This window comes from Falco cherrug, chromosome 7 (genome assembly GCF_023634085.1).
Source record: "Falco cherrug isolate bFalChe1 chromosome 7, bFalChe1.pri, whole genome shotgun sequence".
Taxonomy (NCBI): Eukaryota; Metazoa; Chordata; class Aves; order Falconiformes; family Falconidae; genus Falco; species Falco cherrug.
In genome coordinates, this window is record NC_073703.1 from 36,232,528 (window position 1) to 36,258,626 (window position 26,099).

Consider the following 26,099-nt stretch of genomic DNA (forward strand, 5'->3'; position numbering starts at 1 on the left):
AATCTCTCAGCGCTGATGCCCTTCTGCTGGGATGGGGGTTGTAGCTCACACACCTATGGCGGGTGAAATCCAGGGCTCCCTGCTTGCACCATGTCCCCAGGACAGGGAAGGGGAGCTCCAAAGTGTTCCTAAGCTCTGCACACCTAATGGGAGATGCAGATGATACTCTACTTCTCCTTCTCCATAGCAAATACAGAGTCAGCAAGCTGAGGATCTGCAGGAATTGTCATGAGCTGTACTCCCAGGATTTCCTGCCTCAGCCTCTCAATTTATACCTGATATTTCAAAGCCATCTTTATAAAAACATCTCATCTTGACTCTGGAGGTAGAAAATCTTAAAAAAATTTCATATGATGACTGTGAATGAAAGGTGCATTCTGTATTTCTTATTCATCAGAACAGCTCCCTTGGCCTGATGTCAGTGCCTGCTGCTCACCCGAGCTGAAATTTATACCGGTGCAAACCTGAGCAAAAGAAACAAAAGAGGCTCACTACTGATGCTTTAAGGTCTACAGCAGAAAAATTAGTGTTCAAGGCTACGTTCATGTCCACATTCATCACATTAATTGATAGATGGTAAACATGTCTCTATACAGACTCATGGATTAATTCCCGTGGAAGGCAACCTAAAGGATAAATTGGATTAAATAAAATCAGATTTGTCCAGCTGTAGGCTGCTGGATGTCTCTTTTAGTCCTCCCTGCAGATGCTGGATGTAATGCTTTGTATCCCTCACAGCGTTAAACTGGTGATGTCCCATGCCCATCAATGGGGTGATGCTGGCTTACACCAGATGAGGATCTGATCTGTAGCACTATGCCTGTCCACCTCACATTAGCTTTCATGTAATTCTGCAGTCAGATTATACCAGATTTGCTAAAATACATTTGAACATACAAGGATTAGGGGCACGGTGACCCTTTTCCGCAGCGCAAGGAGGACTCAGAGCCTCCCTCCACATGGCTTGTCCCATCCAGGTATGTCTGCCTGCACAGAGAGGCTGTGATGGCATGAACTGGTCTTCGGTCCAACAGGAGTTCTGCAAGGCAGCTCACGAGTGAGGAAGACCTGCTGAAACACCAGAAGGGCCATGGGGTCCATCCAGGAGCGTACAGTGGTCTCTGCATTGCATGTCCCAGTTGAGGGGTTTGGTTACCCTCCAAGGTTTTTCTCCTCAGGCAGGTAGTGGTTTGTGGCATCAAGTCACAACATCATCGACCTTGTAGCATGCCAGCTTGGCCAACTGGTTCATGAGGGAGGAAATAAGACTTGGGCGTGACCACATCCCTGCCCAAGCTCTGCCCCTCGGTTGCTCAGGGACACTAATTATGAAGGAGGTGCTGCTGCTGCTGTATAATTATGCAATGCTCAGTCCCAGGCTTAATATAGCTCTGAGTGAACTTCTTTTGGTTTTCTCCTCTTCTCTGAGAAGAGACTCAATCTTGGACCAAGCAACAGCCTCTTAACAATAAAATCTGCACTGAACACAGGGTGGACACCGTGCCTGGGCTGGAGCTGCTGCCCAGGAGCTCTTGCAGAAGGTCAGTGTCTTGCTGTGTCTGTTGCCTTTGGTTTCCAAACTTGGGGTAGCAAGTTCAAAAAAATGCTCCTTTTCCCCAGCAGTCAAAAATTTGCATTTGCAGGGGAGTGAGGCAGAGTAGTAGATTTTGGATCATGCCATAGAGGCAACGTAGGAGGAGGAAGGATGCTGACTGCGGTTTGGTCTTCTTTTAGAAGCAGCTGATGATCAGCGGGGCATCAATTTCAGCAAAGAGCGTGCTGCACTCCCCACCATCTGGGCTCTCCAGTGCATGGTAGCCTTGCCGAAGAATTGCTGCTCTCCTGGTGTGCCCCAGCCCCCGGAGCGCGAGGACTGCCAGGACATGCTCCTTTCTGCAGAAACCAAACAAGACCTTGCTCAATCCTGGCTGTGCAAAACCAGCCCAGAAGTAAGCAACCAACAACCATACCAGAGACAGAGCAAGGCCATAGCAAAACACTGGGGAATGTCCCCTCACCACGCTGGAGGAGCCCCTAGGACAGGGGTCTGCAGCCTTGGGAGGTACAGAGGCAGCAGCCCCAGCTCCTACCACCCTGCGCTGCTGGGACACCCTCCTGCTGCTGGTGCTTTGGGGAATTTTCTCTTCCATCTCCACACACGTGATGTCTTTTGCAAGTTTTCCTGAGAGGCTGCAGACCTTTTATTTAATGATTATTTTGAGTTGAGTAATGGAAGTGCTAATATTTAGGAAGCTGGCAGGCACTAATTAGATTAGAGCAAGGAAAGTCAACTTGGAAACATGCCTCGTTCCAGTAATCTCAGTATATACAAATTCAGCAACGTCTCTGAGAGCTCAGGGGAAAAATCTGTTATTTTTTCTCCTGTTCAGAGACCTGAACAGGAAGCAATGCAAGTCCAGCAGGTTCTTCCTTGTTTCCCAGACTTAATTGTTAAAAATAATATTACTCAATAATAGAAAGCCAGGAAATAGATCAACCAAGAGGATGAGCCTTAAAACTTGGCTGAGGTCTAAGGCTAATGATGAAAAAGTACCAAAATCACAGACTTGTAAATGGCTTTTCCCCCTGGAAAATTGTTTTCAAATAGCTAAGGCTGACTAGCCTTCATTTACCTCCCCCATCCTTCCCAGAACAGGCACTGCCTCTTCCGTCAGCTTAATCTGGTCACTGGGATTAAGGCTATTTTTTTGTAGGATAGGTGTGTTCACCTAGGAAATCATCCAGGAACAATTATTCTTTTCCAAGTCCCTGTCTTGATTTTCCCCACACAGCTAAGCCCGAAGCATATCTGACCCAATCAAGTTAAATATACTTCTGAAAAATTTTGAGCCTCAGTTTTGGGGAGAGGAAAATATATCTAATGTAATCCTTTTTTTCTGAATATTGGAAGGTCCACTTCAGTGTTCTGAGCAATTTGTTAAATTTATGGTCTATTTTGATTGTATAAATGTTATCCAGCAGGAACCGTGTAACCCAGTGCAAAAAACTTTGGTCTTTTTCTGAAACAACTCTGATGAAATGGAATTTTTTGCAAACTGTACTACTGATATTCCTTCTCAATGGTTGGTAGAAGCTGTAGAAGATGAGGTAACTTCTGATACGCAGCTGCTTAGTCATTTTGTTTGCTTTTCCAGTAGCCTTAATTTTTGCAGATGCTGCTTTGGAACAGCAAATGGAAAGTACAAAAGAAAGAATTTGAAACTTGTTCCAAAATTTAGTGGTTGTGTTGAGGCCCTTTCAGAAGCTGCAGCTGAACTGTGTTAATGTCTGCTGCACTTTGAGGTCTGAGCCTGGGAACAGGAGACAAACTATTTGCCCCAGAGCTGAAGCCTGCAAATCAGCAAACTGGGCGAATACTGGTGACATACTGAAAAACAGCCTGGAGCTTTAGAGTGAAATGAGGTTCATTTGGAACAATAAAATGGTATCCAGTGGTAGGCTGCATGAAAATGACTCAGGGTTGTATCAGGGGAACTGCAGACTTGACATGGAGGCATTTCTTTATCGAGAGGATGGTCGAACACCGAGCCTGGCAGTGTTTGAGGCATTTGGGCAATGCCCTTAACATGCCCTTTTAGTCAGCCCTGAATTGGTCAGGCAGTTGGAGTAGATGATCATTGTATGCCTTTTTTAACTGAAATTGTTCTGTTCTGTTCTATTCTACTCCAAAATGAAAAGGCTTTTGTGGTAACTTGCGTGCATTATAAGATCCAGCAAACGGGAAAAAAGAGAGAGGATACAGCTGTACAGAAAGAAGAATAAGGTGACCTTCCTCCTGTTGCTGGCACCTTGACCTCTGATGTGTGGCTACTAGCAGAGAAGAGAAGCTGAAGAGCGTGGCCAAGGTATGGGGTGAGCTGGCACTCTGGGATGGATCCCAGCAGTTCTGGTGTCTGCCATTTCTTGTACCTGATATCTGGATAATGCTGACACAGCTCCTTGACGTACTCCTTGATCTTGTCTTTTTTCTTTTCCCCGATGATATCGGCAATGTGATGTATGGCAGGAAGGAGCCAGTCCGAGTCAGAGCCCTGCAAACAAAGAGGCGTACGGGGATGTCAGGGGAGAGCACAGCACCTGCACAATGCCCTTTTACCTGCATGCAGAGCATGGCAGCGTGTTGCTTTTCCTGGTGTAAGACAGTCCTGCTGCAGTCCAGTGCAGCATGGCCTTGGGCAGGCAGCATGCTGCCAGCGGGGCAGCACTGGGGGGCAATGGCAAGGCACCCCTGGGAGCAATGCTGGGGCCTGATTCTGCCATACCCAATGCTCACAAGCATTGGAGAAACATCTGGAGAGCCAGACCCTGAGCAAGGTGTTGTGGCTGTGGTCCAGAACAGCAGTAGATGCCAGAGACTTCACCTCCTGCTGCCTAAAAGTTTTGTGTGCCTTATCTGTGAGAAGGATCTGCCTCAGTGAGATTTAGTGCCCCAGATACCTGACTTTCTGCAAAATACAATGAATTCAACTTTGGCTTCCCTGAAAATCCCAAGCTGAAGTTGCCTTGTCACAAAACACACAAACAGCCACAATTTTCTCCCCATCACCCTCCTGTATGCAGACTGTGTGCCTGGATGGACCTCAGTGGACTCCTCCATGAGCTGTACCCAAGGCAGGGATCTTTTGGAGACAAGGTGCATCCCATGGCCCAGGGGAACAGGCTCAGGAAGAAGCTGCCACAGGATGAGTGTGATCCTACAGCACATGAACCACCCTACACACAGTGCCCATGCACCTGGGAGTGTGTTAGGACACCAGGCGCTGCAATCGGAGAGCAGCCAGCTGAGCATGCGCAAGCCACTACTACAGAGTAGCTGCTGGGCTGAAAGTCCACACCATGAACCTGCAGTAACCACCTCACTTGCTCCCTTAAGCACTTTTACATTTCTTGAGGCTTGCCCTCCTCAAGAGCCTGCTACCTTGGTCTCCGGAAAGCCAAGTGGGGACATTGCACCTCCAGGGATGGGGCAACCAGGGGATGCCAGAAGAGAACTCACATACCTGATCAATGAGCATATTATTAAGGATTCTGGCTTCCTGGTTCATCTTTTCACTCACTTGCTGCCGTGTCTCCCTGTTCATTTTCCGTCTGGGTTTGATGACCTGCATGATGTATTCCTTCACCACATACTTATGAACATCACGGAGAAGCTCCTGGTTAAAAAAACCCAACAACCTCATGATTTTCCTGTGGTTTCCATGCAAGCCCTACTGCTGAGGGCATAGAGGAGATACACGAATGCAGCACACGCTGCCCATGCCAGTCCTGTCAAAGGGAGCCAGCAGCTTGCAGCTGCTTGCTCTGGCACACAGCAAAGGCACTGCCCAGGGGAATGCCATGGAAGTACTCTGCACCCTGAAATAGCCCATGATTTGGTGTTGGCTCCTCAGTAGCAAAGGGGTTTATTTAAGATTGTTTTAAAAGTAGGTTTTGATGGTGCTTGCAGGTTTTAAATATAGAGCTGTTATCATCTACCCATGTATTTCACAACTGCATAGATATGAAAGGAGCACATAAGCCTGTGACTCGTAGAATTATAACTTTCAGATTTTTGTTTTTCTTAAAAGAAATCAGTTCCCATCTTTAAACTACAGAGAGGAAAGATGCTGCTTATTCTCATGCGGAAGCACGGTAATAGCTGAACTCCCTCACATCAGCAGTCCCCACGGTTATAAATAGTCCCCACTGCTGGAGAGGAGTCTGCAAGTCTGACCACAGCCTACAAATGGCAGTGGGATCCCCTCAGCATCACTACACCTGGGGTGGGACCAGCCACCTACCTGCCCCGTGGGCTCCCTCATGTGCTGCAGATGCTTGGAGAACTGCGAGACTGCCGATGCCAGCGAGTCCGGCCTTTCTGTCGCGAAAATCCAGTCCTTGGTCAGGATTTTCTTAAGGAGTGGCTGAAAAAAGACCAACTCACTAATGGTCCTGGTAATACTCAGACTAGCTGATGCACTAGCTGAAGGCACCCAGCTATATGCCTGCTCAGGGGCCTTGAAACAAAAAGCACAGAGTACCAACAGCACACCCAGTCTGTGTGAAGATGTGTCAGGAATTAGACACCAGGAGCATGGACCAGGCTGGGTTTCTCTCAGCACCCCAGGGAATTCAGAGCCACATCTCCCTCTCTGGGCAGGCACCCCAGTGCAGGCAGGAGAAGCACCACTCCCCGAGCAGTAGATGCTTTGGCATTAAAGGTTTACTTGGGACACCTCTTTTCCTTGCTCTGTGCCGCCTTCTAATCCACCAGCTGTATTTCTTTAGGTAAATAAATTTGTATCTCTACTGTATGGGAATGTTAATCAGAGAAAATCCAGGCATAGCTAGAACAGGCTGTGGGGTGGAACCACATATGCTAGTGTTACGTGGGTTTGCACCAGCTATGAACATGACATGACAGCGAATCTGTTGGAAATTAGCCCAATAATCCATCACCCCTCCAGCCTTCTCCACAAGGAAATCAAGCTCCTCTTGCTCAAGCACTTCCAGGGGACTGTCTGTACCCTCTGCAGACCCGTGTGTCTGCACAAAGTCTTAGTCTCGCTGGGATTTTTCTTCTGCTCATTGCTCTGATGTGGTAGTGGGGGAATAGCAGCTGGGTGCATCCCCACTTTCATGTCTTATGGTCAGTGATGATGTGGGAGCAATGGTACCATTTCCCAACTACCCTGGGTATAAGATGCTCTGCTCAAGTGTCCCCAGAGGGCTATTTCCCTTGCCGGGTCCCTAAAGCTAACATGCTTCCACATAGAAACACAGCAGTATCTGCTAAAGGCTTCTGGTGGCACCTGGAAGGGACTCCCCTAAGGCCAAAGTCAAAATATCCCCTCTCTGGCACATCCCCTTTGTACTTTTCTCCTCCTAGCTCTCAGCTCTGTCTTTAGAGTCCTGTCAAGCTCCTTCCCAATTATTTCCTTGACTTGCTCCCTCCTGCTGTGCTCCCAGCCTGCTGGAGGGCTGTTTAGAAATGCTTTGCCTTGGCCGCTTTAATTTCTCACGGCATTTCAGCTCTCTTGCTCAATGCCTTGGCTTGACTCCTTCCTTGCCTGCCCCTTAGGCTCTGAGACAGGCTCTGCAGCCACTGGAAAGTCCCCTTGTCCAGGCAGGCTTGGCTTAGACTGGAGCAGTTGCACGACTGTCTTGGTTTCTGAAAGTTATGCTTGGTGATTTAGAAAGTGAATTAGGATGGATGAAAAGGAGTCAGACCAAAGGCTTAATTCCCTGTCTCTTGTGTTGTATCAGCTAGAGCTAGTGGACCCCCAGCTGGCTAAGAACAGAACGTCCTGTCTACAGCACCTGGAAAGCACAAGCTGACTTGCAGCATGTTGGCTTTTAGGCCTCTTAACACAAGTTAAGCTCATATCAGAGCTTTATCAGCTGATACCAGAGCTTTAGCATCCTCACACTGCAAGAATCAGTCTTCCTTCACCATGGAAACAGCCTGGAAAAATCACCTCTACCAGAATGAATTCTGTCCTGTCTGAAGAGGTTGATAACAGACTGTGATAGCAGATCTATGAATAAGTAAGAGCAAATCAAAGTCCTGAAAAATCCAAATGTTTTGATAGAAGGAAAAATGTCCCATTGGTGATGTCCAGCTGACTTCCCCAGTGCTTCACTATGGGCAAGGTTTCCCCCCGCTATTTTGCCTGTGGTGCTGGAAGCATTTTCTTTTGGTTGCTGTTGTACTGAAGAGCTTGAGAAATGTAACATACCTCATAGTGGAAAACTCCCAGGATACCTGAAGTGTCACTTTGGATTAAGGAGGATTTTTATGAATGCTAGACACGATGCGTTTTGGAGGGACCATCATGTCATGCGCTGCAAAATGAGGTCTGGTCGGCGAGACCAGGGAAGGGCAATGGCCCTCAGCTGCTGCAGTGGTCCAGCACATACCCCTTATATTTAGGAAATAATGTGGCCAAGGTCCTCTTACCTGTACTTTTGTTCTTAATTTATTAAAAAAAATATTAGTGAAGTTCCTTGTCAGAGCTTCCAAAATCTTCTGCAGTTCCTCAGTGTTGACTTTAAACATCGTTTCTAACCCTGACCTAGAGAGAGAGACCACCAATGGGTTAATATTAAAATGTATTATATTGCCCTAAGCATTTTATTCAGATTGGCATCTTGGGCATAACTTTAAAATAAATTTGTGTATCTAGTACTTCCTCTTGGAAACACTTAATGGGTCAATAATTATTTTTTTTTTGCACAATCACACACACTGAAAATTAATCACAAGTGAGTAACCGTGCTTAAAAAACACCTATTTCCTCATCAGGTGGGACTGTTCAACCATGCGGAGCAGTTGCGTAGGCTGGTAACTTTTTCACTTGAGCAACACTTCTAAATATTCTCCAGGTACCTGAGAGAGCACTGAGGGGCTCATGGGGCAAGAGAGAGGTAAATAATAAAGCCAGAGACAAGAAAGGTGCCAAGCAGGCATCCTCCAGAGCCCAGCTGACCCACTCCTCATATCGTCTATCAGCAGCAGCTGGGACAGTGAACAATAGAGTTGGAAACCTGTGGAATTTCCTAGGGACAGCGTGCACTTCTGCAAGGGTTCACACTAATGAGGAAGAGAACACAGTTCTGAGAGGTTAATGAAATCCCCAGCGCTGTGCGTGGGCCCTGGGGGCTTTGCCAGCTCCTGGCTTGCTTCTCTTTCCATCCATGCCCCACTGTAACATACTCTGGGGAGACCCGAGGCAGCACCACCAAAGTGTTAGTGGTCCCTGAGCTGCACGGAGTGCCCCAACCACTGCTGTGGCCACAGTGCGTGGCAGGCTCCTGCCACTGCTTGGTAGCCAGTTTATATGTCTGAGGCTGCCCAGGCAGGAGTACAAAACACCTAAGAGCATCCCCCTCACCCCAGGCTGGGGGCTCAGTTCCATAACTCCTGCTGAACCCCTGAAATCTGGGTCCAGCATCCACAAAATCATGTCACCTACCTCTGCCCAGCAACTGGCCACCCCCGGCTGACAAATGTTTAACTCAGCTCAGGAAACAAACCCACTGGAGCTGATCCACCACCCAAACGCCTGCCAGCTGGCTGCCTGGAGCTGGCTATGCCCTCAGCACCTCTCCAGTCCGCAGCAGGGAAGGGGAGAGTGATATTCTGATATTCTGACATTCCACAGGCGGAGGCAGAGGAAGGCAGCTCCTCGGCGCAGTTAGCATTGCTGGAGAGACCGTGCCATCTAGAGACTTCCCACCAGAAGTGCTCGCTGCAGCTGGAGCCGGCAGCTCCTGTGAGACACTGCAACACGACATTCTCTGCATCCCCTCAATAGTATTTGGCACGCAGTATGTCCCCGCCACCAGTGCCAGGCAGCGATGTGGCAGCATGGGCTGGAGATAGCCCAAGCTTTTTGGTGGGCAGACCGCAGTCTGCCGGGTCAGTTGGCTGGGTTGGCCTCTGGAGCACCACATCTGCATGGCAGGGACAACCCCAGATGCTGAAGAGCCCCTGGGCCTCGGTGGGCTGTGTCCTTTCACAGCTGCAGGCCATGACCCTGGGGCAGGTGCTACACTAACAGCTCCGGTTCCCCCAGCACCAGCGGTGGCTGTGTGGGCAGCTGCGCGCTGGGAAGTGCAAGGTCATCATGTGCCACAGCACCCGGCTGATGGAACAGACCCTGGGACACACACTGAGTGGCACCGTCCTATTTAAGGGGAGAGTGCCCCTCTCCTGGAAGCACTCTGACCGCCAGAGATGGCGGGCATACCTGTTCATCAGAGGCCTTTTCCATGCATTTATATATACAGAGGCTTTAAATACCTAATTCATACTGTGTGCAAAGCCCTGGAAGTTCCTGCTGCCAGCAGCGATAGCAGGGGTTTATTTGCAGGTTGAGTGCTTTCACAGAGCTTCCTCCAGCCCAGTGCCAAAATGCCAAAAGCAGCCTTCAGACTGTGTTTCTGGGTCTATACTGCTAACCTCCAGCACCAAAAAAAAAAAAAAAAAAGATGAGCTGAAAATTAGTTTAAAGCTTTTACCCCAGTACTGGATCCATCCCTGCTTCTCTCTTAACCCTTGTGACTTCTGTCTGCATCTCTTGGGGAACATCCCCCTGTGAGGTGAGGAAGGGCCGGAGGCTGAGCACCCAGCAGGGCACTGCAAGGAGACCTTGGTCTTCCCTTTCCAGACACTGCCACCCTCCCGGACCCCAGCAACACGGCAGCTTGGCTCAGGAGGAGCAGACTTACGCCAGGTCGTGGAAGCTGTTGATGTAGGCAGCGAAACACGGTGCAAAGATGGGGCTGTCCTGGGCAGTGCTCCATGCCATGAACTCCTCCCCGAACCTGCAGGAGAAGGCACACAGGTAATGCTGACAGTGGGGGGATGGAGGATGCTCATCTTCTGTGCACACAGTGATGCCAGGAGATGCTGGTGGCTGGCCCAACCTGTCCCCTTTGTATGAGGACATGTTTTTTTCAGCTGCTGTAACATGCATGTGCATTGGAGGGGAATAGATGGCAGGTAATTATGGGTTTAGGGTGCACTTGCCTGAGCAGCTATGCAGCATTTTTGGGGAGATGCCAGGGATCTTGACAGACCAAATCTCTGGCTTGTTATCATGTTGAGGGATTGATTGATTGCAGCCCTGGTACTCAGGCTCATCAGTCTGGTCCTTCATTTTTCCAGCTTTTGGGGCAATATGATGTGTGCCTTCTTAAGCACACAAGGAAAAGATTTACCTCAGGGCTGATTTTACAGCTGAAAGGGAACAGGAATGGGACAGCACACCTACATTTCCCCCACCCTGTAACTTCAGCATGGTGTGTTAGGTAGCTGTTTCATTTATAGCACAGCTTTTATGGTTTTGACAGCTGTTTTACAGCCAGGTCCACACCGCTGGTAGGAGGCTGCGTGCTCAGGCAGGCTTTGCCTGGTGGTCCCATTCTGAGGGTGAAGGAACCTGCCTGGGTTGGCCTCAGTTGCTTGCACCTCTGGTTTGTGTAAGAAAAAGCTTAAGTTTCAGTGACCTTTACATTTGGGAGCCCTTGCCACCCCAGCTTGCATTTTACACCAATTTTGTTTAAAAAGAAATAAAAAAAAGAAAAGAAAAGAAGAGAACAAAGAAAAAAAAAAGAGGAAAAAAAGAAAAAGGGGGAAAAAAGAAAAAAACCCTGAAAGAATGGAATATGCATACTGCGTTTCTCCTCAAAAACCCAGGAAGACTTCAAAGTCAAATAGCTGGTTTGACCCATCCTGCTCTCTCAGGGTTTGGGAGACAAGTGCAGATCACTGGCCTATTAGGGATGAGGGTTTAGAAGTGAAAGCATTGCCTTTCGTGCACTTCGGACACCTGCCATGCCCCAGGTTCACAATCTGAGAAAGCAGTGCTGGGGCTCCCCACCCTCGCTCCTGCAAAAGTCTATTAGCAAACTCCCCACTCAGTGCCCGCTGGAGGTGGAAAACTTCAAAGGTTAACAACAAATTATTTTTAGTCTCGCTTGGAGTTGATTCATGCAAACAGCCTTTCTGCTCTGCAGATCACTGCTCTGGCAAGTGGCTGCAGACCCCCAGGAACACAGCCCTGCTGGAGGGGTGGGACAGCATGTCGCTGTGCTGGGACCCTCCGTGACCCAAAAACCTTCCCTGGAGCATCCCCAAAGCACGTCGCAGGGGTTAAGATCTGAGGCCATAACCTGGGGACTACCAAGCAGAAAAACATTATTTCAGCAAAGGTGCAGGCTCCTGTGTCCTTTGGACACTAAGTAAATTTAAAAAAAAACTCCAGAGGCTGCCCAGCTTTATGTTTTGCCTGGGTGTAATAGAGAGGGTCCCATCATCCATTTCTATGCCCATAGCCATGGGATGTAGCAGAAAACCCTCTCGGCAGGACTCAACCCAGGACACCTAGATGATGTTTTGGGCAAGCAGGCTCAGCGTCTAGGGGTCCATAAGTGCTGTTTGCACATGGCTGCAGCTGCAAGCAACCAGTATCTGATGCCACAGTGGTCCCGTCCTTTTCCAGCCAGCAGCTCCTTCCTGCAGCTCTAACCTCAGATTTTGGGACTTGCAAGAGTCCCAGATGGGTCTGTTTATGATTCCCTTCAAGCTGTTTTGCAGCTTGCTCATTGTTTGGCTCATGATCTCTAATTCTCCCAGGAGCAGGCCCGTGCCTGCTCGGTGCCAGTGTCTGGCCCAGCATATGGACCTTTTCCCTGCTTTTTTACCAATGTGGGACTCATTTGGAAGGAATGTGCTGCCCAGAGAGGCAATGACCTTGGTATGAATTCCTGCAGCTCTGCCAGGCACAGCTCAAGCATTTTCATTTCCAGGCTTCGGCTGATTACTCCAGATATCTTCATGTGCTCCCCGATGATCTAGAAAAGGGCATGAAAAGAACTGCAGTGAATGGGACAAGCATGAGTGAAACATCCTTCGCAAGAATCTTACGCAGCTTTGGTTAATAGCAGCAATTCCCTTAGCAAAGGGGGACACAGCTGACTTGTTGCCAGATGGTTTTCATTATTCTCTGGCAATTTTAAAAATAATTATGCAGAATGGGCCAAAAGGCACAAACTGATTCGTGGCATAATCATTCATCCCTAATGGCCCCGTGCCCCTCTGCTGTCTGAGCGTGAGTTAGATGCGGTGTTGACTGGATCCGCACCCCCCCCAGCTGCCCTGGTGCCATCCTTCTCTTCTGGGGGGATTTGCAGGAGGGATCAATCCCCAACCCAGTGCCCAAGGGGAGTTGAGCTGTCCCCAAATCCCCATGCTGAGGGTGGCTATAAGCACCATCCCTGGGGACCCACACAAGCCCCCTGTTCAGGAGTGATACCAGGGCTGCATGGAGGGTTGGGCATCACTCCTAAATCTTGCTTGCATGGGGGATCCTCCCAAATTCCCATTCCCACAACTCTGGCTGCCTCTCTGGAGTGAGGCAGGCTGTGGTCCCACTCTGGCGCTTCCCGAGGCATCCTACCCATCTGCTAATCCAATTCAGACCTGCCTCCCCAGTGATCACACAACGTGTAACATTCCTCTATGGAAAAAGAGTCACGGCAGCAGGCAAAACTCTTTGATTTTCTTTCTTTCTCTCTCCCTCTCTTTTTTTGGGTATCATTTAATTGAAATGACTCAACCCTTTGAATGAGGAGAATGAATCAAAACCCCTCCTGGATTTATTACCCTGTAGTCCCTGAAGCTAGTAGGAGCTTTTGGGTTTTGTACTGTTTAAATTGGAGTGGCTGTCACTGCCTATGGCCTTTCAGCAGCTGCCACAGCCCCGGGACAAAGTCGCTCTTTCAGCCAAGAGGTTTTTCTGACAAACCTTTTCTTTCCACCTTTTTTTCCCCTTTCTCTTTCTTCTTTCTAATGAAAGAGATTTAAGGACTTTAAATTCAGTTGCCTATTATGTTGCTGACACAATTGACAGCGGGTTTAATTTGCAGCTAGAAGGCAAGCAGGAGAGCAAAAAGTTGTAATAAATGGCATTTTCTGTTTTAATGTATTCTGCCAGTGCATGACTAACATAAATTAACACAGGAGGCGGTACCTCCACCCCAGAAGGTAACGATCCAGTTTCCCTGGAGCCACGGAGCCCCCCACATGTTACCACAGATAATTAAATACCGTTTGAATATCAAAGGAGAGCGAGGAGTGGTAGAGGTTTTCCTTCACTTCTGGATGAACTTCCTTCTCCCACTTCTCCGTGACCTCCAGTCTCAGGATGTTTCCAAAATAGCTTTTGATTTTCCCCTAAATGTTGAATGTAGGAAGGAAACATGCAGCTCAGGTAAAGCAGCTCGCTGTGTTCTGCTCCATCGGCATCTGTGCAAGGCTCACACGTGGGGCACAGAAAGGTACACAGAGGCAAAGGTCTTGCTCCAGACCCCGTCAGTCTACACAGGATCTTGGGAAAAATTAGGAGCTGGGCTGTGAGGGGGGAAAGGTACTCCCAAATCAAGGCAGAATCATTCTCCTGGCAGGGAAATATTGTGTCAGCTGTTTGACTGCTTGATTGCAAAGTCCTCTAGCATGTATAATGCACAAGGTCAGGATTAAAGATCAAACCGGTCCTTTCTGGTGGTACGGCCCCATGAGTAAGTGGCAGCACTGTTCAGTCCTGGCTGATAAATCAATCTTGCTGCTGGTGAAACAAAACACTCCCTCACCAGCATGATGGAGCAATACCAATATTACTCAGCTGGGTACCTTGAGCTCACCTTGTGCAGTGCCCTGTTTCAGAAACGGTTTGCAAGAAAATGTCTGAGCCCAGCAAAGAACTAGGAAAGCACGTAGTCTTACACAGGGTCCCAGCCAAGGACAGCAGAAAGACAACGGCAGAAGGGGCTTCTTAGGCGAAACCGAACCATGGGGATGTTCTCTGGCAGGGACATGCCCGAAGTTGCCTGCCTATAGCAAACCTCAGAAGTGCTGGAGGAGATTGCCAGCTCTAAAAGCAGCAGCTAAAATGCATTTACATCTAGCATTGCACTGCATCCAGTCTGATGGAGCCCAGCTATGACCTTTTAGTAAGGTTCTGCCATACTGTATGGATCTGGTACAGTCCCTTGGGCTCTGTGATCATCTAGATGCAGGCCCATGGCCCGTTTCAGCCCATGAGTTGGTGTTCAGGACTTTTTTACTTTTGATGAAAGGCCATTCTGTGTGGTGCTGGCAGGATTTGGCACCTGGTGGGGCTAGAAACCATGATGCAGCCATCCAAGACGTCTGCGCGGGAGGCTGGGGCTCCCAGGTCTTCCCTGGGGGGCACATGGGGACAAGGTCAAAATGCTCACCTTTGCAGAAGCGATGTAGTCAGTTTTCAGTTTATCCCAATCAGCTGGTGCTAACAGCAGGGACAGGTTTTCTGTCTTAACTTCTGGTTTGAGATCAGGGTGACCCAGAAAGAGTTCACTGGAAAAATTTAAACGAACAAATTATATTGCCTCAGAGGGTGAGTAAACTGATGGAATATTCATGTGGCATGAGCTACATAATTATTAAGCCGTGAGAAATACACTTAAAGCTTAAATTGCAATGCTTGTTTTCAAGCTTTAACAAGAAAATCTTTCCTCACTATTCAAAATCCTAATTATTCAAAATCAAAATGATCTAAGGTTCCAGCCCACCTTAGAAATCATGAGACTTCTGAGTTGTTTGGACATGAAAAGTGCTATGAGAATTTACTTTTTAAAATAAACAACCTGAATCTGATTCATTTGACTACAAGCTTGTGCAATGCCTTTCAGGGTAATTCCTGTAGCAGCGTGCTGCTTTGGAGCTAGCTGATCTCCTTGGCTCCTCTCTGGTGTCACATCACGGCTTATGTCAGCACGTTATTTTCCTTTGTGCATTAACCCTAGCAAGGGGAGGTGGCAGGCAGAGCAGGTCCTGCTCTGTGCAGGGCAGCCCCTGGAAGGCACTCCCGTGCCTGGGCCACGGCAGCATCACGGTTCCTCTGCAGATGGAAGTGGTGGGTGGACGTGCAGCCACAGATACCGACTCTAAAGTGTGCTCAGCTGACACATGACTTTACCACTCACTTTCCTCTGGATTGCTGTGTAACCAGGCCAGCTGATAGGGAAGCAGGGAAAGGAATGGAGTGCTTGTGTTTCTGCCTCTGGGGTGAGGAACTTGTTACTGGCCTGTACAATTGAATATGCTACCCTTGCAATCTGCCACGGACCGCAGAGGTATTGTGTCTTTCAGGGTGATGAAGATGGAGAGGAGGAAGACAAAGAAAACATTCATGCCCTTGATGAATGTGGGATATAAGTTGCAAGCAGTCACTTGGTTAGCAGGGAATACAGTTGCAACGTCCTACACGCAGCGTGCTCATTTGCCCAACAACTGAAAAGGGTTCCCACTGCTAAACCAGTGCTAAGCCTATGGTTAGGTTTGAATCCAAGTGAGGATAGTGCTGTACAGGGCCAGGCTGGTGCCGAGTGACTGCTCAGCAGAAGAAAAGCTCAGCCTGCCGATAGTGTCCCGGAGTCAATGTTCCTGCAGCCATGGTTCAGATTTCCTGGAGAGGTACATCTGCGCATGTGGAGCATTGCACAGCCCAGCTGCTGCGGGAGTCTGCTGCTCATTAAAAAAGACACCACATTTAATTACAAACTCTCCACCATGACTGAAAGGACTGGCTCAAATGTATACTCAGGGAGCTTGTTCCCCTATCTTTCTTTTTTTCCATTTGTTTGAATTGTAGCATAATGAGTTTGGGTCAGAAAATTTCTTCTGTTTTGGGATGGGTCCCAAGAGAGGCCGAAGCTCTTTCAGAATGGGAAAATCAAATGGCAACAGCTCAACCCAGCAAGGTGATTGCAAGCAGTGCCCAATAACAGCTGCAAGCTCAATAAGCTCTTTGACAACAAGTTAGAGAAATATGATGGGGGCTTTTCTTTGGTGCAGAACCTGGCTGCTGAAGCTCATTTCTTCCCCCCTCTCCTGCAATTCTGTATTGTATACAATGTACTGCAAATGCAGTACACAGTGCCCAGGGGCTGGGGACAGGCAGGGATTGCCCTCCAGATGAGGCTGGCAGGGACACCTGAGGAAGAAGGGCAATGGGTGGGAGTGTCATTCCCATACCACTCTTGCCATAACACTGGACAGCCACTGCCATGATGCTGAGGGGTTTACACACACATGGTCATCACACTACAAATGGGGTTTTAGGAGCAACTGGACAAGGTCACAGAAGAAATCTGTTGAGGGCTGTGCAAAACAAAGACCATCTGTGGTGCAAATGATCCTGACCCAAAAGCCACCCCAGGCTAGGAATGCTCTGGGGAAGCGCTGCTGCTGCACGGTTTGCTCCACCACTGCCCCCTCCCTGCCCATTTCTACCCACCATTTGCCCAGTGTCGATACTCCTGCCTTCACTCCTCCTTTTTTTTATTTGAAGGGTGCCGGTTGGTTTGCATTCCTCCCATCCTTGGACATCTGGTTCAGGCCATTCCTAGAGACCAGCTACTAGGACAGGCACAATTTCGCTTTGATATGGCTGGTTTTATGTGCTTATTACTAGACCCATCTCCTGTAGATGTTGCCTCTCTTCTCCTTCCCACCTCACTGTGTATTTCTGTTGGCTTTTAGTGTGGGAGCCATTTGGGGCTGGGGTGACAGGTTGTGGTCTAGGCCAGCGAACAGCTGGGGACACTGATGCTCAATGCCTGGACCTTCCACAGGTGCCTGTCTTGGATTTCTCCTTCAGATGTAAAAGGAGGCAATGCCCAGCAGCACAGGTTTTACTGCTGTTGCAAACAATTCCTGTCTTTACTCCTACACATTCAGGATGCCCTGAGGATGGTATTGATATGACTGAACAGCTCCTAGAATATTTTAGTCACCCCTGAATTGCAGGGAGCTTTAAGACGTCCTAAAACCCACGGACCTCTCATTCAACTAGCAGACTTGTCCACAGCAGATCCTTTGTGTTAATGTGGCTAATTCCACGTGGTCATGTCTTGGCATGTCCTTGAGATGACTGACCCCTGAGCATGGGGATGAAAGTGACCTGTTACGACATGCATCACATTTTTAATTGAACAGGGAGAGGGCAGAGCTTCCCTCCAGGTCCCTCCCCATGCCTGGAAAAGTCACTGATCAGCTGCTGGACCTTGCGAAATATTTGCAGAAAGGGAGAAGGTTTATCAGAGCTGCAAGGAGAGCTTCCTGGCAAGTGAGAACCGCAAGTGGGAGAGGGAGGGCAAAACTGGGTAATTTTGATCTGTGAAAAGCAGCAAGTGCTTTATCCACAAACCTTTGTCCCCACCGATTAATAAATCAGCTACTGTGCTCTACTGTAGAAGTGACTGTGTCTCTCTCACTCACTTAGAAAACTGAAGATGACTCAGTGCTTTTGAAGCACCCCATGGCCCTGCCGCTCTGCGGAGGAGGCTGAGGCCGTGTGGCAAGGGCAGCAGCTTACCTGCGGTAGACGTTGGCCACCCAGTCGAGCAAGGTATAGAGCTCGTTGAATTCCAGCGGTCTCCGGGAGAGATCTTGCAAGTGTGAGGCAATGGCCTTGTGAAAAGCCTCCACATACACGTCACACACCTGGTACTCCTCTGGATAACACTTTTTTACTGATAACTTGATTTTCAGTAAGTCTTCACTCAGGCATTTCTGGAGGAAGCCTAAGTGGAGATCAAGCCAAGAACTCTCCTCTTCCTTTGACGCCATGGGTACTCTCAGGACTCTTTTTCTAGCGCTCTCGTTGATAGCTTCCTTCCACTCCTCCCTCCACTTTCGGGGTGTGCCGAGCAAGTCTGACCCAGGACCAGCAGCGTTGCCTGTATTAGGATGAGCTGCTTCTTCACGGGCAATTAAAGTCACCAGCGAGGTCAACGTGGCATTCTCTACAGTGGGATGCTCCAGTGTTCCCACCACAATGGACTGGATCATGTTCGTGATGGAGTTATAAAGCAAATCCACATCCTTGGATTTCCGTACAAGCTCCTGGGGGTTATCTTTGTACTTCTCAGCATCCCGTTCAGTGATGGTCTCATCTTCCAAGTACTTGATGTTTGCAAATGCTTCCAAAAGTTGCCCTTTCTGAATAAGTTCATTGATTTCCATTACTGCAGAAAGAAGCGGGGAAGAGGTTGGGACAAAGCAGGCATTAGGTGATTGGCAGGTTGGTAACAGGACAAGATGCCCCACAGGGAGGCTTGCAGGACCGCTCTGAGTAGTCATGTCCCAGCAGTGCCTCTGAGACTGACCCCTCTGATCCCTCCAGCTCCTGTTCGACACAGGAGAGGAAAGCAGTGGAAATGCAAGCACTGCAAAGTGAGCCACATCTCTAAACTTCTGGTTTCAGAGGTAAGAAATATCAAAAAACCTGATCATAGCCCAGCAGGAAAACCTCAAGCAATGGCTAACGAGGCTGCACAGAGGGACACTGGGGTCTCAGGCTGCATAAAACCGCCACTGGCTCTGCCCCTCTCAGTATGGAGCTGAAGTGGGACTGGCAGTGGGGACAGTTTGGGATGTACCCTACTGGCAGGATTTCCCTTAGCACGGATGCCCTTGCTTCCCAGCATACCAGCGTTCCCAGCATAGCTCTGCTGCCGAACTGGCCATGGTGGTGCAGCTCACTGGCATCTCTGGCCAGAGGGCATTTCAGCATGTTGCCCAACAAGGCAGGGAGAGCATCCAGGGGTCTGGCTGGAGGCAGCACAGCAGGACAGACCCCTCCAGGTCTTTTGAGCTCTCAGGTCAAACATCTGACTAGATCATAGAATCACAGAATCATAGAATCATTTAGGTTGGAAAAGATCTTTAAGATCATCAAGACTGAAGATCATCAAGACTGACTGTAAACCTAACACTGGCCCAATCCACCACTAAACCATGTCCCTAAAACGTGCATTAAGTATTCGATTCCTGTCTGCAAAAGGAATTTTAATTAAAATAAACAGATTAATAAAATTAAAATTTGGCTGAACAAAATTTGTGAGCTAGCCTCTCTCTTCTGCCCATAACTTTTCTATATGCATTTAGGTACCGTGGGCTAACAAAAGCCTAGTTCTGTTCTAGTGAAATATTAGTCAAGCTAAAATAAAGGGTCATGGATCTTTCCAATAATTTTCAGAGCAAGAAAAAGATTTTGCCAAAATATCGTTTGCTTACTGGGCAGGAGAAAAGGAAAGAAGTATAAAATATCACCAAGACCAGGCAACTTATTCCTGAGAGGAAGGTTCTACAACCCTGTGTTAAATAGTAGACTTTTTATTTCTAAAATACTTTGGTAACTTTAGCTATCTCCAGTGCTGCCTACCCAGGCAGGCAGGCAGAGCCGTGACATCTTTTCATTTTCAGCTTTTACAACAGCCTAGAGCAGACAAGTCTACCCTCAACTGTTATACTTTCATTTCTGCTCAGCTCACACAAGTGCTTGTAAAACAAGCACAGCACACCCCCATAAACTGTCCTGAAGACAGTTTGGAAGCACACCACCATTTGCTTAAAGACTCATTAGCCTAATGAATCAATTTAGAAATTCTACAGATATTTAATTCAAGGTATCAAATAATATAAAAAACTTTTTGTAGAAACTACTTTGGAAAATCCCAACATATACAAGCCATCATAATCCTGTGGTCATGTCTGCCCCCAGCCTACCCACCAGCATGTCCTCCAGAGATACCAAGGCCCTGGGGCGGTGGGATACTGGCTTGAGGATGCTCCTGATACATTTTTGGGAACACTCTCTGTTCAAATGTAACCTTGGGCAAACCCTGGGCTTCCCTTCTGTCTTGATTTTGTGCATTATCAATTTTTCCTAAGACACATGCCAACTAATGTCACAGCTAAACTGGCTTCTGCATTTCTGAGGACTAAGCAAAATAATGCTAATGCAAACTGCAGATGCTGTGTGATTTGCATTATGAGAACTCCTTGAGACATAGGGACCAAGGTAGCAAGCCAGAGACTGGCCCATCCATGGCTGGCCACCCTTTGCAGCCTGTGCCTGCAAGAGCAAACGGCCTCTAAAAGATGCCTCTTACCTATTCCAGGCATTTGGGAGATATTCTGTAGATGCTTGTGGTCCCCAGCCTCCTCTCAACCAAGAAGTGGGACTTCTGGAGGACCAGAAGCCACAGCTTCTCAGCTCTGCAGTTACTGCAATAACACTTTGGCTGGGGAGCAAGGAGATAGTGCTCTGGGATGGTGCTCTTGGGGTCCCAGCAATAAGAAATGGAGAAACATCAAAGTATGCCAGGTGTATGAAGTTCATCTGTGTGGGGTGGTTCAGGTTTGGGTGACCTGGCTGTTCACCACCCGTATATAAAGCTACAGTCAGGTGCCAGGCACCGCCTCTCACCAGTGACATTTGTTCTCCAAGCAGTGAGTACTGCTGTCCCTGGACAGTTTGAGGAGCTGTGTGCATTGGAGGGGTATCCAGATCCGTGGGTGCTTTCTCCTGGTGCTCAGGTCTCACATGGGTTTTCCCCACCTCCTTTGCTTTTGACTACCACTACCAGTACTGGCTGGTGTTGGCTGAGGCTGGGTGAAAGTCACCAAATACTGTTACCTCCAACGTGGCTGAGGTCTACTGAGTTCCCATTTCTTTTTCAAAGCCTTGCTGGTGGAAGAGCCACTGCCTATTTGCCAGTAATACAAGAAGTATTTGCCATGTGTAGGAGGAGATCCAAGAGCACTGTTAGCTTTTAAGAGGCCCTGGGAAGCTCTTACCATCTCTAGCAACCTAACAGATGCTCTAAACAGGAGATCCCACTGTGATACTGGGCATAAGGCAAATATTAAAGGGGAGAAGGGAAAGGGTATTATTTAGGTATATGTGGCCACTGCTGCTGGGACATACATATATAAAACAATACCAAAAAATTAGAGAGCACTCAAAGCAGGTATGGAGGATTGGATCATAGCCCATGATTGATGCCCTTGGGCTTGTCTGCACACAGATTTTATATTTGATGGTATTTTATACCATATGCACCAAATCATCTGTGCAGCATGACAGTACCTGTATGAAATATGCTAAATAATCCAGCTATTGATGCAGCATAAAATGCATAGAGCTCCGAGTGCCTATATGGAGCTACATTTGCTTCTGCACTCAGAGGGGAGGGAGATTGTGCCAGTTAACTTAGCCTTTTCTAGATAAATTAATATAAAACCAGTGTTTGCACAAATGCTTGCAGTGAGAGACTAAAGGAATACATTCTGTTCTGTTTATCAAAGTAAGAAAACACCATTTAATCACCATCTAGGATAATTATTCAGGGAGGTGATATTGGGTGCTAAATGGATCTTTAATTTAGCAATACAAGATCAGCCAGCTGGTAGTTGAAGGAAGACAATTGAAAGGCAATTAACCATTATGCAGCTTAATGGTGCACATGGTAGAGTCTCCATCGCTTACCATATTTATCTCAGGATGGGATGTGTTTCTGACAGAGCTGCTCTGGTCTAGGCCAATTATGAGTTATTGGGCACAGGATGAGCCTTATTCATGCAATTCCTTAGCTTGTTTATTGCAGGAGGTGAAAAGGGTTTATGGTAACATTTCCTGTTGCTCCTCATCTATAACCTTTTGAGAACAGACTAGCAAAGTTTATGGGATGGGCTCAGATCCAGTTTACCAGCCTCACAACACACAAGTGCAAAGCAGTAAATAACTTCATGGCACAGCAGAGTGCATTATAGTGGTGAGACAATGCCAGCCCTTCTATGCGATCCCCATGACACCCTATGCAATAAATCAAGAATTTCTTTGAGAAAGACTGAAAAAAGCTCAAGCCACATTGACCCATCTCAGTCGATCTCCTGGTGGATGCATTGTAGTACCTCTGCCCTGAGAAAGCAGAAAAGAATGGTGCTCAAACCAAGATCTAAGTCATTGCAGTCTGCCCACACTTGGGGAAAGGTGAGAGTTATGCTGAAGGTAGTTATTACAATTTGCCTAAGTCCTATCTATATAATGCTGACAAAACACACAAGAGAAACATGTCTCAAGAAAACAAACTGAACAAATACTTGCATCACCACTGCGGTGAGAAGAATAGATGGGAAGTCAGTGCGAGAGTGAAATGTATCTGTGGAAGTCTCTTTGCAGTACAGTCCAAGATTAGGAACCAAGGTGGAGGTGCCAAACCAGCTCACATCCAAACCACCTTTTTTTGCCCCCCCCATCAAGGCCTTGCAGCACCTACAGAGTACTGTGGGGACCATACAACTGAGAGCTGAAGAGCAGAAATTGTCCAGAAGCACAACACAGGCAATGGTGTAGGAATAGCCCACGTGGCACTTCTAGATGTTGTCAGATCAGCAGTTCCCAAACCTTGATTTGGCGATTGATACGTATGATGAGCGTGACGTCTGCTGCTGGTATGTGAGCTGACAGGTTGGTGAGTTGCTGATACAGTTAAACACACACAGTGGAGGCCGCAGAGCAGCCTGTTCAGTGACAGGTGACCTGCCCAGGCTGGCCAGGTAACACCGCAATCAGTCTCTGCAAGGGGTGACAGTTATCTCTGCCCCCTAACAGGATGCCTAGTTTTTAGCACCTCTGTTGGGCCCAAGAATTGCAAAGTGTAAGTTACCTGAAGGTCACATACATGCTGCAAAGCAAATTACACTGGTGGTTTTGCTTCTTACCTGAAAGAGGTTTTCCTTGGATGGACTCTGCTTCTATCTTCTCACCAATATCCTCCACACCATTACAGACTGTGTTTTTTTTCTCATCGTAGCTCTTAGACAATCGCAAAGAAAGTCGTTTTCCTTTCCAAGTGCCAGTACCTTCCTTTCCTTTCTCTTTGTTCAGACTTTGTTTTGATTTCCGGATGCTTAACATAGTTTTAATACCTCTTTCAAAGAACCCACTGTCCCTGCTGTGAAAAGCTGGGCTGCTCAGCTCAGAAGCAGCCTCTGTCTTTTCCTCCCCTGCACCGTTCATCGGAGAGGCTGGTTCTGAGGTCATGCTCCTTGAGTCTAAGTCCATATTTCTATTCACCTTGTCTTTCAACAAGGGCTTTTCCAAACAGGTTGATGGTAACTGCTGAAATGCACAAACCAGCAGAATTAGGTAAAACGTTCATAACGGGGTAGTACTGTGCCTCTGAAGTCAGCCCCAGACTGAAAATCCAGCCCATCCCTTTCCTGCGCCTGATACAAGGACCGAGGAAGTTGTTGTAGCCTGTAGGGACTGAAAATCTCTCTACCCACAGACACCAGGTGCTGCCCGGTTTCTAGCTCTGGAAAGCTCTACTTCACTCCATACATCAGGCAAGTGGCAGCTATTTCTCCAGCACAGAGGAATCACTAAACATCAGAGGTGCTGTAATCTGTGTAAATGTACCACTTTGGTTGGTAACAAGGTACTTTCCATTCTAGGTGGATTTCCAGCCACATAAGGATAACCCTTCCTGAGGTGTTGCCACATTCTGATGTGGATACAGCAGGGCTGGGTTGTGGTGCTGCTTCTGCTCTGCTCAAGCCCTGCCCTGCTGCTGCTGGAAGGTGGCCCAGGGTGAGTGGTCCCTGGTGGGTGGCTGAGCTCTGCTCTAGCCCCTTCAAACCCACAGCAATCTCTGCGCTCCGGATCGTCATGGTTACAGTGCAGGAGGCTCTGCGATGCAGTAAGGGTTCACATCGCTCATCCTGCCTCAGAGCACTGCATCCTGGCACGCTGGGACTGAGCATCTCAAGGGCCAAGCAAGCCCCTGTGTGAGCTGCAGGGATGCTGCAGGGGATTTCAGATTTCAACAGAAGGGCTCCTGTCAGTGCTGCTGGGCTGTAGTCACACCCCCTGCACTTGCCCAACTCCTGCCCTGCTGCAGACAGACTGGCTCCCCCATGCCCACCCTGATGACCAGCCCAAGTGCTTGGGAAGGGGGAAGAGAGAGGTTTTGCCTTCCCTCCCTTGCAAAGGGCTCCCACAGGTCACCAGCTAACACAGCCTGCGCACAGGGACTTTGTACATTGCAGAGCTCTGAGGATGGGAAACGCCACTTTCCCCCCCAGCAGGCTCAAGGCAGCTCAGTGATCAATTTAAATCAACTATTGCTTGAGGTCACCCAGGAACTGCCTGTCTCGGGTCTCTCCAGCTCACAGGAGCCAGAGATTGAAACACTATTGCAGCGAACAGATATCTTGGGACTCAGGAAATAGACCTATCCTTCCCCGATTGGAGTTTGGCCGGAGTTTTGCTCCCTTGGGAATGGCTGTTTCACAGGCTATAAACTGCAGGGACAGCATCTTCCCGTGGGTTTGCTGAGCTGCTCGCGCAGTGGGGCTCAGACCCTGCGTCACAGCCTCACAGGGGAATATTTAATCATTCACTGCCTTGCGCAGGAGCTCACCCCACCACAGCCCTTAAAGAGGGTGGGAGGGAGAGGAGGGCACTCCATTTTCCAGGGATTTCAGTAGGGAGGGGGCTGAGTCCCTAGCTCAAACCTTGCGTGGGGGCTCTGTGGCCAGAGCACAGCGGCAACCCTCGAAGGGGCGAGCTGTGAAGTGGAGGGAGCCAAGGAAGGATGGCCCCAAGACCCGAGCCCATGGGCAGGGAAAGAAAAGGGATATGCACCCCAGTACTGACCAAACCAATCCTTTCTGCGGAGAGCTGGGATAACACAGGTGTGATCCACAGAAACTAGAGCAGCTCCGTGCCGCAGGAAATCCCAGGGAGATGCAGTGGCAGGTGGGCAGCTCTGCAGGGCAGGGGTCCGGGGGAACTCTCCCGCCTCAGCTGACTGGAGCACTGTCCGAGGGGCTTCCTCTGGGAATGGCGTCATCCTCCATCCTCCCTTGCCCTCTGGAAAATGGCTGTTAGAAGCAGAAAAAAAGGCTTGTCCCCACCTGCCCGAGACTTCCAGCACCTTCACCTGTTTGCTTCCCAGCAGAGACTCCTGCAGTGTTTCACTTTCACTATGTCCACCAGTTAAAAGGAAGGGAGAGGCGGGGGAGAAATGCTGAATGCACTCAAGGTGTCCAAGGTTAATTATTTACTCTACAGACAGAGGTGGGCGAGACCCCTCCGCCAGTCCAGAGCAGCTGGGGGAAGAAGAATTTCAGCACTCGGTCCAGCCCCAGAAGAGGCAAAACCCCGTGGTGTTGGGGTGGGGGGTTCAGAAACAGCCCCAGATCTGCCACCTGGGAACAGCTGCTCTTCACCCCCATCTGCCCTGTTTCCAGAGGACACGGGTGGCCAGGTCCCAGTAATGATTGCCAGGCATGGGTGATAGACCGGGAGCACTGTGCCCTGCGGTTATATGTTTATATATTCACCTCCCTGCCCCTTGCTTTGCCCCAGCGGCACGTGTTTCTATGGGGATGCTGGCCCTGGGTCCCTCCATCCCCAGGGCATTTGAGCACCTTGAAGGGAACTCAAAGCAGAGGAGCAAATAGGGTCTAGAAGGTTTAAAGGACATTAAACGCAGTCACTTGGCTTGTCACTAAGTGGTGTAAGTGATCGACCCCTGGGGAGCCTGCAGTGCCTGGACAGAGGGATTCTGTCTGAATATGAGGAAGAACTTCTTTACTTTGAAGGTGACAGGGCACAGGAACAGGCTGCCCAGAGAGGCTGGGGGGACAGGGCGGGGGGTGGGCGTCTCCTTCTCTGGAGATGTTGAAAACCCAT

The 26,099-nt window shown here is 48.7% G+C and overlaps 1 protein-coding gene across 6 annotated transcripts; it reads right to left on the reverse strand.

Moving 5' to 3' along the window:
- Window positions 1–488: 488 nt before the first annotated feature.
- Window positions 489–25,472, reverse strand: EXOC3L4 (exocyst complex component 3 like 4). Of its 6 annotated transcripts, XM_027803468.2 has the most exons (13): window positions 25,345–25,470; window positions 25,059–25,274; window positions 23,120–23,519; window positions 17,925–18,576; window positions 14,785–14,902; window positions 13,616–13,741; window positions 12,260–12,360; window positions 10,234–10,329; window positions 7,961–8,075; window positions 5,802–5,924; window positions 5,022–5,174; window positions 3,931–4,052; window positions 489–1,893 (listed from the first exon to the last, which is right to left on the reverse strand). In XM_027803468.2, the coding sequence occupies exons 3-13, from the start codon at window positions 23,460–23,462 to the stop codon at window positions 1,731–1,733; spliced, it is 2,112 nt and encodes a 703-aa protein (XP_027659269.2). In that variant the 5' UTR covers window positions 23,463–23,519; window positions 25,059–25,274; window positions 25,345–25,470; the 3' UTR covers window positions 489–1,730. The 6 variants fall into 6 exon arrangements, with proteins under 6 accessions (XP_027659269.2, XP_027659271.2, XP_027659270.2 ...); XM_027803470.2 differs by having other exon boundaries at window positions 5,079–5,174; window positions 25,059–25,472; XM_027803469.2 differs by lacking the exon at window positions 25,059–25,274 and having other exon boundaries at window positions 25,319–25,470.
- Between the last annotated feature and the right edge of the window lie 627 nt (window positions 25,473–26,099).